The sequence below is a fragment of the Myotis lucifugus genome, unplaced genomic scaffold (assembly GCF_000147115.1).
Source record: "Myotis lucifugus unplaced genomic scaffold, Myoluc2.0 scaffold_211, whole genome shotgun sequence".
Taxonomy (NCBI): Eukaryota; Metazoa; Chordata; class Mammalia; order Chiroptera; family Vespertilionidae; genus Myotis; species Myotis lucifugus.
The window spans coordinates 2,015,443-2,027,955 of record NW_005871259.1 but is presented as its reverse complement, the minus strand read 5'-3'; the positions used below and the strand labels follow the sequence as shown (position 1 = coordinate 2,027,955).

The 12,513-nt window shown below is 37.4% G+C and overlaps 1 protein-coding gene across 6 annotated transcripts in view; it reads right to left on the bottom strand.

The window, feature by feature from the left end:
* ASH1L (ASH1 like histone lysine methyltransferase) overlaps positions 1 to 12,513 on the bottom strand; it is a 124,895-nt gene that overhangs the window by 73,975 nt on the left and 38,407 nt on the right. For 5 of the 6 annotated variants that reach the window (XR_002831441.1, XR_002831442.1, XM_023761597.1 and 2 more), the window contains one exon: positions 343 to 453. The exons of the other annotated variant lie outside the window; for it this stretch is intronic. Coding sequence is in view for 3 of the 5 variants with exons in the window: in XM_023761597.1 (XP_023617365.1) it covers positions 343 to 453 (111 nt within the window). In the remaining 2 variants the exon portion in view is untranslated. The remainder of the gene's footprint in view (positions 1 to 342; positions 454 to 12,513) is intronic. 6 annotated transcript variants of the gene reach the window in all.

Genomic DNA, 12,513 nt, shown 5'->3' with positions numbered 1-12,513 from the left:
TCTCTTTATCACTATTCTCTTAGATTAAGTGCTAAGGAAAGATGGGTTGGAGAGCACTTTCTATCAAGTCTTTCCTCTCAGTCACTAATATTATTGAATATAGTTTACATGCTTGTTACTATGCCAGACATTGTAGAGGTTGTGGAATAGATATAAAAACAGCTTAACAGTCTGTTCTCAAGGAGCTTATTTAGGGTCAAGTATGTCAGCATATAATACATTTCAGGTGGCATTTGTGCCATTCATTCTTGAGCTCCATCTTCAGATTTTAGGCTATTTGGTAATGTTTCCCAAATTCCTTGGTCATCTTCAAGAAATTCTTGTTGAAGGCTTCAACTATACCTTTGATCATCAGGATATCCTGAGAATCACCCTGCCTGGCCTCACCCACCTCAGGGTAAAAGAGGGTACAGGCACTTTCTTCAAAGCTCCTTCTTTTGGTGGCATCTGGAGCTGCAGAGGAGGCAGTGGGAGGTGGAATGGGGGTCAGATCCCCGGAGATCGTTATTGGCAGCATTGTACAGCAATTCCTGAGAAACTGAAACAATTGAGAAAGAGATGGCTTAGCTTACTTAGCTTCTGAGCCATTTTTCATTTCCTGAAAGTAATGGAGGCCAGCAGCCTATTCTTAGGATTTAATAGGAGATTAGAATAAAATCTCATTCAGGAAGGTTCTCAATTTTCATTTTTAAAAGTCTGTCTGAATTCCCTGTTCAACAGAGCAGAACTTTTCTTGACAATATTCCATATTTGAGGGGAATAAGTTGTATCCCTGAGACACCAATCTCTAGGGCTTGGTAATCATCAGATCTAGACCCTTATTTCATTTAAAAACATTACTTAGCAGTAAGAGAATGAGGATACCTGAAAACAATATTAACTAATGATGTAACCAAGTTTAAGATTGGAAAATGATGATATAAACTTATGTGCAAGAAGTAGCAACCTAAAAAAGACGTTCAAAAGCATGTTAAAACTGGCCTAATCATATGAAATCTGCAAACATTATCTCCAAAACTGCCAAAAGTATACTGTTTTATAAGTGCCACTATGCAGTTGGGTGGCTGGGGAATAGCAAGGTAATACCCAAAGAGAACAAGCATGTCTATTTCAAAAGAGACCAATATATCTTTTTCAAAACCTAAAACAGAATGCAATGCAGAGTTGAGTGTAGTATAGTGTTAAGTACATATGGAATAAGGCATGGTGAGCTTGATTTTTGGCTCTGCTACAAATTAAACTATAAAATGCAGGCAAATAAATATACTTGAACGTTGGATTACTAAAGCACTCACATTATGCCCAATTAGAAACTGGAACTAATTTAAAATATTAAGCACTTCTTTTAAATATAAAGAGGTACTAGTAAAACGAGTACCTCCAATTAAGAATTACTAGTAATATAGGTACCTCCAAGGCTGGTAAGTAACAGCAAGGTTGGAAAAAGCTAATATGAAGTGAATCTTCTAATTCACTGATTCTTCACCATAGCTTCTCCAGGGTTGGGATTATGCCCTAGATTACATCAGTAAAACCAGATGTGAGGAATAATGAGTCACAACCTGATGGTGTCTGGCTTTCTATTCAGCTCTTGTACCAGGGGAGAAAGTAGTTTTCTGTTTTTCCTATTTGGCTCTTCGGTTCTTCTAAATCAGTTTATTTTTCAGGGGAGTTACTGCTTTGTTGCTATCTCCATCATGTGACAAATGTTTGTTCATGTCTCATACGTGGTCATTTTAACTCTGCCTGGAGGGATATGTGAAGACTCTCCACTACTCACAGGACAAGAAGTTTAAGAAGTTTCCAGTTCAAGAAAATCATATACTTCCTCAGATAATACACACAAAGAACTCATATAATTTTAATTTTAGATACCAGAGAGTTCCCATCATTTCTCATTTCAATATAGTGTAAAGCCAAATAATTAAGTACTTTATAAGTAAACAAAGAATATAAATGGGAATTCCTCAATTCACAAAACTATTAGGTAGAAACACTACTGTCTCATCACTCAGACAACAGCTTCAGAAATAGGTTTAGAAATCTACACCCATAAATGAAGGAAGGAGAAAATATAGATTAAGTACTAAATAAAATTGAAATTCAATATAAATGTAAGCTGATTACTACAATAAAATCATTTTTTCAGTTAGAAAAATAGAGACCTCATGTAAAAACAAAAGCAGACTACTAGTAAGGAAGGAAACTGAACAAAGAGAATATTATCAATTGGGATAATAAAAAGGGAATTAAGAATTAAAAACAAATTTGGAAATATGAGTGAGCCCTGGAAGTTGTATTGATAGTAGGATTTTTGGATTTTATTTGGCCACTATTGGATGAGCTTTTAAAGATTAAGATAGGTTCTATGTCAAATTAGACAAAAAGGGGAAAGATGGTACTTTTATAGCAAAACCATAAGATGAAATCATGGATAAGAATGCCAGAAAGTTGAAAAAAAAAAACACAAAAAAGAACATAACTAGATTTTAAAGGGATAAGCATCTGGAAATCTTCGCATTATACACAACAATGAGTGGAAACCAAGATGATGTTCTGAAGTTTATCTGCCACAAGACATCTTGATTGATGTTTACACAGGAGGCACTGAAATCTAAGATAAAAAAGGAATACTATATTTATAGATGCCTGGGTGTAAAGATAGAGTCAAATGGGCAAAGATATCCACATAAATAGAGAAAATTTCCACTGATAGTAGTATCTGTGGGGATGGGGGGGGAAGGCATCACAAAGAAAACACTGGAATAAAAAGATTCAAACTAATTCACTGAAGTATCCTAGACAACTAAACGAAGAATTTGCAAATGTAAATTAGCAAAAAAACCAACAACAGCAAGTGAATGAAACCAGCAACAGTTGGATAAAACATGTACTTCTTTAGTTTAAATCCATTAAAACTTTCATAACTTAATATAGCATAAATTTTGGTCATGCACTGTTGGGAGTTCAACACTAAAGATCCAAGTAACTATTCAATGCTTTGAATGAGCAACAGGTTCTTTGATGTTTCTAATGCTAGGAAGAAATATCTTTGGGTAAAACAGAGTAAGTATGCTAGATTTGGAAGTATACTATGCAATAATCAGTTCAAAGAAAAACTGATTGTGAAATAACATTTAAAACAAATTTCTAATACTTAAGTCATTTTTCACCAAAACGAAAATAGTTGTAAAATTTTAAGAAATTCCTTTTTCTTTATCATTTATAAGTCAAGGCTATTAGTGATGTTTGTCAGACAATGACTGAATCAAAACTGGTTATAATAAAAATGGATTACCATAGTAAAAGAATATGAATGCAAAATACCAAACTATTTGAAAATGTCTGATCAAAGTTTTTTGTTTCAAGTTCCGAATCCTTTGCTACGTTTCATAGTTCATAGTAGCCCTGGAAGGTTCTTTTGAATAAGGTGACTGCTGAGAGAGAGATAAGAACTGGTTCCACAATAAAAAAGGCTGATCCCAATTGTGGGAAATACATTTACTGAAAGCAAAAATTTTACCTGACTCACCAATTAAATGTAAATTAAGAGAAAATGATTCAGAGCCTATGCTGGTGATTTTTAAGCTAAAAAGTCTGTTTTCTCCTATTTTATTGCTTTTTCTTTTCTGTTTTTGCTTTTGTTTTTCTCCTTCTAATTGGGCTTTCCTCATAAGGCCCAAATCAGTTCACTGAAATGAAATTCTTCTGGAAATTCCCCAAACTGCACTAACCACTACAATTTTCTGATTTCATCTCCACATGTTCATACTTCACTTATGAATGTATCTTATACACCATGCTAGAGAAATTGTTATACATCAGAAAATTCTGATCAATGCTTACATTCTATTTTTTTTTCCTTTCCATACTCTGTTCTTTGGTCACTAAATTCAGTCCATAATCAACTTTTTCTGAAAAAAATTTACCACTAATTTATTCTTGGAGGACAAAATAGTTATCAACACCTATAATAATTTCCCTCTCTATCTTTTTTTTCTATAATTTGTAATCTGTCAAAGCAAAAATACTACATGATAGTGCTCACCCCATTTTTGAAATCAGGTTACAGGTTCTGACGTATGCAGCCAGCCATGAGTTGAAAATGTTAAAAATCAGGAATGGAATCTGCCACTACAGGTCACAAATTCTTTCTCACTGGGCCTAGTTCATATCTAGTTCATGTCTACCTAACACAGATACTTAATGAAATAGAATTATCAAGATTGGGTTGAAACCAGAAACCTGGGCCCACTTAAAGTGTATACTATCAGAAAGCTGATTTTAGACTGTTAGTAGATAACAGCTAGTATAAAAGACTATGTAACTTAAGAAAAACGCTAACCACCACACACATATCATTTATAATGATTAGACCTGCTATTTTTTAAGGTTTTATGAGATTTATCTTGTTTAGACCCAAATTGCTTGAGTGATTAAATCAGCCTGAGCCCCTATCTATTAAAAAAAAGGAAAGGTTAAATGCCGTGCTCCAGACTACATATGGACTATCATTCCTATGTCACTAATCTGATTTCATTTACTTTTCCTCAAATTTACATCACCATAACCTATCAATTATGTCTGTTTTATTGGAACTAACACTTATAAAGTGATCCCCCCAATAAGTAGTACCCACCTGACACCACACAAGGTTATTACTGACTATGTTGTCTGTGCTGCACTTTATATCACCGTGGTCATTTTGTAACTACCAATTTGTACTTCTTACTTCCTTCACCTTTTCACCCCAGCCCCCCTGACTTACCAAATGACAACCATCCTCTGTTTCTGAATTTGTTCTCTGTGTCTGTATTGTTCATTTTTTGATTCCACATATAAGAGAAGTCATAAGGTATTTGCCTTTCTGTCTGACTTATTTCACTTACCATAATACCCCATAAGTCCATCCATGTTGTTGTAAATAGTAAGATTTCATTTTTTAAAAAAATATATTTTTATTGATTTTTTTTTTACAGAGAGGAAGGGAGAGGGATAGAGAGTTAGAAACATTGATGAGAGAGAAACATCCATCAGCTGCCTCCTGCACACACCCTACTGGGGATGTGCCCGCAACCAAGGTACATGCCCTTGACCAGAATCGAACCTGAGACCCTTCAGTCCGCAGGCCGACGCTCTATCCTGTCAGGATTTCATTCTTTTTTATAGCCAATTAATATTCCATTGCATATATGTATGTACCACATCTTTATTCAATCATCTATGAATAGGTGCTTGGGTTACTTACATATCTTGGCTATTACATATGCAAATGTCCTTCTTTGTCTCTTATTACAGCCTTTGTTTTAAAGTCTATTTTGGGGCCCTAGCTGGTTTGCCTCAGTGGATAGAACTTTGGGCTGTGGATTGAAGGATCCAAGGTTCGATTCTGGTCAAGGGCACATGCCTCGGTTGCGGGCTCAATCCCCAGTGGGGGTGCATGCAGGAGGCAGCTGATGATTCTCATCATTGACATTTCTCTCTCTCCCCCTTCCTCTCTGAAATCAATGAAAATATATCAAATTAAAGTCTATTTTGGGCACTCCTGCTCACCCATGCCTCTCCCTTCTCCTCTGATGAGTTACCTTTGCTTTTTCTTTCCCTTCCCTTTCCTAAGCTCCAAGAACTCTTCTTCTGCCTCTGTAGCTTGTTTTTTCAGTTTATATAGCACCCCTGTTTCACTTCTACTACCTAACTTTCAATGAACTTTCTCTTATAATTGGGGGGGGGGGGGGCTGTTTTGTCTGTAATAAGTATTGCTACCCTTTTTTTTTTTTCATTTTCATGAAATATCTTGTTCCATCCCTTTGCTTTTAGGGGGTGTATGCGTGTCCTTTGATCTGAAGTATCTTGTAATACTAGTTAATACTAACTCCTTTAGCTTTTTCTTGTCTGAGAAGCTCTTCATCTCCCCTTGGATTCTAAATAATAGCCTTTCAGGGTAGAATAATCTTGGTTGTAGATCCTTGCTTCATCACTTAGAATATTTCGAATACCTTCTGGTCTGCAAAGTTTCTGTTGAGTAATCAGATGACAGTCCTATTGGAGCTTTCCTGTATATAACTCACTACTTTTCTCATGCTTCTTTTAAGATTCTCTTGTTGGCATGATGCATGTTGGTTTGGGCTCTTTGGTTTTATCCTGTTTGGGTCTCTTTGTACTTCCTGGACTTGTATGTCTATTTCTTTCACCAGGTTAGTTAAGTTTTCAGCCATTATTGCTTCAAATATATTTCCCATTGCTTGTCCACTCGTTCTCCTTCTGGTACTACTGTGATGTAAATATTGTCCACAGTTCACTTATACTATCCTCATTAAAAAATTTTTATCCTTTTTGCGGTTCTGATTGGGTATTTTTTGTTACCTTGTACTACAAATTGCTGATTTCTCTGCTTATTGTAATCTGGTACTGATTCCATCTAATGTATTCTTAATTTTAGTTACTGTATTCTTTATTTCTGAATGGTTCTTTCTTATAGTTTCTATCACTGTGTAAGTTCTGAGTAAGTTCTTACTGAGTTCATCTTTTCTTCCCCTAAATTCACGGAGCATCTTTATAAAAATATACCAGATACAGAGATCAAAAATTTTGAACTCTGTATCTGGTATATTACTTGCCTCCATTTTTATTTAGTTCTTTTTCTGGAGTTTTGTCATGTTCTTTTGTTTGTTTCCTCATTTTGGCTGCTTCCCTGTGTTTGTTTCTATGTACTAGGAAGATCTGCTATATCACTCAGTCTTTGCAGGGTGGCCAAATATAGGTGTCCTATGGGGCCCAGTGGCAGATATTCCCAGGTCACCTGAGCTAAGTGGTCCAATGGTGTCCCTTGTGTGAGTTTTGTGTGCCCTCCTGCTGTAGTTGAGCCTTAATTGCTGCTGACACTTCAGGCTGACTGGCTGAGGACTATACAGGACTACAATGAGCTGTTTTTCAGGGGCTGACCCCACAGAGTAGAATTTGCTTTAGTGGGGCTCTGGTGCCTGCAGAGTCCACCCTTTGTGTGTGTCATTTGTGGATCTATTTGAATGGTGCTCTGGTGTTGTGTGAAGCTGGCTACCAGGTGTGTTGATCCTGGACCTCTTGGGAGGAGTTCTGGTACAGCTCCAGGCCTGTGTCTGACCTAGGGCCACCTGGTAGGAGCTACAAAGTGATCAGTGTTTGGTAGTTGACTGTGCTAGGCGTGGAGGCATATTGAAGAGACTGGGTGCCACTATTGCCAGGGGTCACTTAGCAAGAGGTACAGTAGAGGGCACCACAAGTCAGCTACAGTTTGTTTGGGGTTTGCAAATCTTTGATTTTAAGAAAGTCCATAGTGTGAGCAATGGCTAGGTGCTTGTGAGAAATGGTTGCTGAAAGCCTTAGCCAGTAAATAGAGTGTCAGCCTACAGACGGAAGGGTCCCAGGTTTGATTCCAGTCAAGGGCACGAACCTCGTTTGCAGGGTCTTCCCCTGCCTAGGCCAATTGATGTGTTTCTCTCACATCAATATTTCTGTCTTTCCCTCTCTCTTCCATTCTCTAAAAATCAATGGAAAAATATCCCCGGATTAGGATTTAAAATAAAAAAGAAATAGTTGCTGGAAAAGGTTCAGGTTGGGGCAAGACTCAGGGAATCACCAGAGTGGGAGGAGTGGTGTTGACCAAGTGGATGAACTCAGATATGGCACCTGCCTGCACCTGCCGGCTGTGTGGGAGAGCGCAACAAAGGAACAATGGTGCCTGCCAGAACTTCTTTCTGGGAGAGAGCTGCCCCTCCACCCCTTACCCTGAAGCCAGACAATTCAGTTCCTCCCTGCATGCCCCTGGAGCTTTTCCTGCAGGCAGGTGCAATATCTAAGTCACCTAGTCTTCAGATGGTTCTATAATTTAGTTGCAAATTTGATGTAGCCACTGAAGGAGGCAAGCATAGTGTTTACTTCTCCATCTTGACTGAAAGTCCTTGATAGTCCACTCTTTAAAAAAAGCTAAATTGGTTTTAAAATAATTTTAAATTTGCAGGAAACTTGCAAAGACAGTACAGGGTAAGAATTCTCTTCCTTTACCCAGTTCCCCCTAATTTTAACATCTTACACAATTTTAGCACATTTGTCAAAACTATGAAATTAACATTGAGATAATTTTTCGACTTATTTCCTTTTCCTGTTACAGGGTCCAATTTAGGATACCACACCATATTTAGTTGTCATGCTTCCTTAATCTCCTCTAATCTGTGACAATTCCTCAATCTTTTTTTTTTTTTTTTACAGGTCCTTGGTACTTTTAAAGAGTACTGGTCAGGTATTTTGTATAATGCCCTTTTAAAAAAATGTTTTCTTATGATTAAACTGGTGTTACGGGTTTTTGGAAAGAATTTCCAATCATATTATATCAAAGGATACATATTGCCATGATGATTTATTATTGATGAAGTTAACCTTGTATTTGGCTAAGGTGCTGTGTGCTAGGCTTCTTTACTATAAAATTACTATTTTTTTCCCTTTCCATACTCTGTTCTTTGGAACTAGGTCACTAAATTCAGTCCATAATCAACAAGTTCCTCCATTTATCTAATCAATCATTTATTGATATTGGCATGGACTCATGGATATTTACATTATTCTTTAGGTTATAATCCAATACTCTTATTATTTATTTTGTTGCTTAAATTGTTCCAGCTTTGGCCCTTGAGCTCTGTTCTAGGATAACAATGTCACAAAGATAATTGACAATTTTGTAATACACGGTATAGTAAGTAGCCTTTTGGACATTTTAACAGGATACCAATTAATGTATAATGAATATATCTTTAAGTCATGTATGGAAAAAATATCAACTGAAGACCAAGGTCAATTAAAATTAGCATGATGTTTAATTATGCTTTTTATTTAACCCTTTTCGGTCCAACGTGGAGGCTGACTCGACAGACCAGGTGCTAGGAGCAGGTCCAAAGTAGAGGCTGAGGTCCGCAAACCCGTTCAACATTCAATCCCGTCAATTAATTTGGACCAAACTGTTTGAATTCCAAAAATAAAATTGGACCGCAAAGGGTTAAGAAGAAAAACTATGTGACACTGAAATAATCACAGATTGAGAAAATGCAATTATTTCCCTGACACTACAAGGAAAGAGTAAATAATAAACCAGACAAAATTGCTACAAAATTTAAAGCTGTAAAGAATTTTAATTGTCTGCATTTCCTCATTTCCCTTTCATTCCTTAACCCGCACAAATCTAACATTTGACACTATGGAAATGGCTCTTAAGATCACAAGAGGTAATCTGCCAAAGCAAACTATCTACTTTTAGTCCTTATCTAACAGATGTCTGTAGCACCTGGCACTCTTGACTACAAGCTCCCTTAGGAAACCCAGTATGTTCACCCTAAATATCATTGTTCCTCATAACTTCAACAATCACATCTAAAACTTGTAGTTTCAGGTTTCTCTTTTGAGTAACAGATCCTTTTATCTCACTAAATAGCATAAACCCACATCCTTTTTCTATCTCCAACCTTCTCCTTTTGCACACCTCCTACCTCTTTTTCACTTCACCACATCACCAACTGCCCAAGAAGGGTATCTTGAAGACATTCTAAAATCTTTCCCCCTTCCCTTCCTTTTGTAAATTTACTTCTGAATATGTCTTCACTATCCCTAAGTTAAAGCCCCTATACTATTTGGGTGGGAAAATTTCCAAATTGGTCCACCTGATCTTTCTCTAATTAATCTATCATACCATGATCAATATAAGCTCAGACAAATCATTCTTCTACTTTAAAACTTTAAATTCCCATTGCCTATAGGGTAAATGCCAAACTCCTTGGTATCTTATATAAACAAGAGGCTATACCTATCTTTCCAGCCTCATCTCCTGGGTCCCAGATCAGACTATTTACAGTTATCTAAACACAGTATCAGATCCAGAGAAGCTTATTTGTAAGATATAGTCTTCACCCTCCAGTCTTTGCATACTTAAAACATTTTCCTAGTTCTTTTTAAGTAAGTCCCTCTCTTTTGTGCTCCCCAAAACATGTGAATATCTCAACTTTAGCAGCTATCAAGTTATCTGTGTACATATCTGTTTTCTGCTAAACTATAAATTCCTTGGGAGTGGAAATTATATCTCATTCATGGTTGTATTCCTTGCACCTGGCAAAAAACAGATACAGAATATCTGCTGAAGGGACAGCTACTATCAAAATAGTTAAGATTAAAAAATCAAATACATAAAGCTTTGCCTAAACAAAATAAGTTCTTACTTTTAAAGTGATTCAATTATAAGATACCTCATGACTTATTTAGTACTTTTATTTTCCTTAACAAAAAAATATTTTTTCTCAACTGGTTTTAAGTGGGTAGGTAAACCAATTTTCATGTGTACCTGAAATAAAATTCCTATTAGAAAACAAGCTCCACTTCTATCCACTTATCAACAGTAATTGTGAAGAAGAGGAGAGATTCCAAGATACAATCCAATTAACAGAAGAATGTAAACTTGTGATCTATATATATAAAAGTCTAAGTGACCATCCAACCATTTGACCAGTAGCTATGATGTGCACTGACCACCAGGGGCAAGATGCTCAACGCACAGGCATGGAAACATGGAACAGACTGATGAATCTCAGATGGAAGGGGGGAAAGGGGAGGGCGGGAAGAAATTAACCAAAGATCTTATATGCATACTAGAGGCCCGGTGCACAGATTCATGCGCCTGGGGGGGGTCCCTCGGCCTGGCCTGTGGAGATCAGGCCGAAACCGGCAGTCCAACATTCCCCAAGGGGTCCCAGATTGCGAGATGGCACAGGCCAGGACGAGGGACCCCACCAGAGCACGAATCTGTGCACCGGGCCTCTAGTATAATAAATAATACAGGAGTGGGCTACTGTAGGTTTACAGTTGTTTGTATGGAAAGTAATATAATTAATAATACAAAAATAAACTGTTTCACAGCCTAAGTGCCCATCAGCAGATGAGTGGATTAAAAAACTGTGGTACATCTGCACAATGGAATACTACGCTGCGGTAAAAAAGAAGTTCTTACCATTTGCAACAGCATGGATGAACTGGAGAGCATTAATGCTAAGTGAAATAAGCCAGTCAGAGAAAGATAAATACCACATGATCTCACTCATTTGTGGAATATAGTGAACAACATAGGCTGATGAAAAGGGATAGATCCAGAGACAGAGAAGCAGCGATAAGACTGTCAAACCTCAGAGGGAAAAAGTAGGGGAGGGTGGAGGTAAAGGGGAGAGATCAACCAAAAGACTTGTATGCATACATATAAGCCCAACCAATGGACACAGACAACAGGGGGGCGAGGGCATGGGGGGGGGTTTAATGGGGGGAATGAGGTCACATATGTAATACCTTAATCAATAAAGAAATTAAAGATTGAAAAAAAATAAAATAGACTAAAATGAAAAATAAAAATAAACTGTTTCAGTTACTCCCAAGTGTAAACCTACTTTCTGTCCACCCTTGTATATCTGTTCTTTGTCTCTGATTCCTGGCGTAGTTTCAAAAACCTTTGGAATTCTCTGAGTATAGGAGTGTGCAATATGCCAAAGAGGTAATTTAAGATGGACCCTGAGAGAAGCTTAGGATGGGGCTTGGCTATTAGGAAGACCAACCACATGATTCAAGGGTTGAAACTTTGGGCCAGCCCAATCTAAAGTGGATGAAGGAGAGCTAGAGATTGAGTTCAAGTACATGGCCAATGATTTACTCATTCATGCCTATATAACGAAACCCCAATCAAAACTCTAGACACAGAGACCTAGTGGAGCTTTTTGGTTTGTGAATATAATAATGTGCTGGGAGGGCAACACACCCACAAACAGAGGGAATGCAAGCTCTGTACCCCTTGTTCGGCCCAGACAATGCCCCATGCATCTCAAGTCCTAATCTGTATCTTTTAACATAAAACTGTAATCATAAATAAGTGGTTTCAGTAAGTTCTGTGAGTAATTCTACCAAATTATCAAACCTGAAGGATTGTGGGAAGCCCCAAATTGGAAGCAGGCTAGGCAGAAGTGTGGGAGAATTGGGGACAATGAAATTTTCAGCTAGCATCTTAAATGGAGGCAGTCATCCTTAGAACTTTGCTCTTAACTTGTGGCGTCTTCCCTAACTGCAGGTATCAGAAGTGAAATATCTCAGCCAGTGTGGCTCAGTGGTTGAGCGTCAACCCATGAACCAGGTCACTGGTTCAATTCCCAGTTAGGGCACATGCCTGGATTGTGAGCTTGATCCCCAGTAGGGAGTGTGCAGGAGGCAGCTAATGAATGATTCTCTCTTATCACTGATGTTTCAAATCTTCCTTTTCCTCTCTTATACTCTCTCTGAAATCAATAAAAACATATTAAAAACATTTTTTTAAAGAAAAAAATGAAACGAATTGTGTATGACAACCAGTTGGTGACAGAGAACCAGTGTCAGAGCAGCGACTTCAGAGAGGTCTCAATGTTTTTGTATGTTATTTTTTTAAAGGAGAGGGGAAAAAGGGGCAAGTTCTTGTTCTTAAAGTAGATA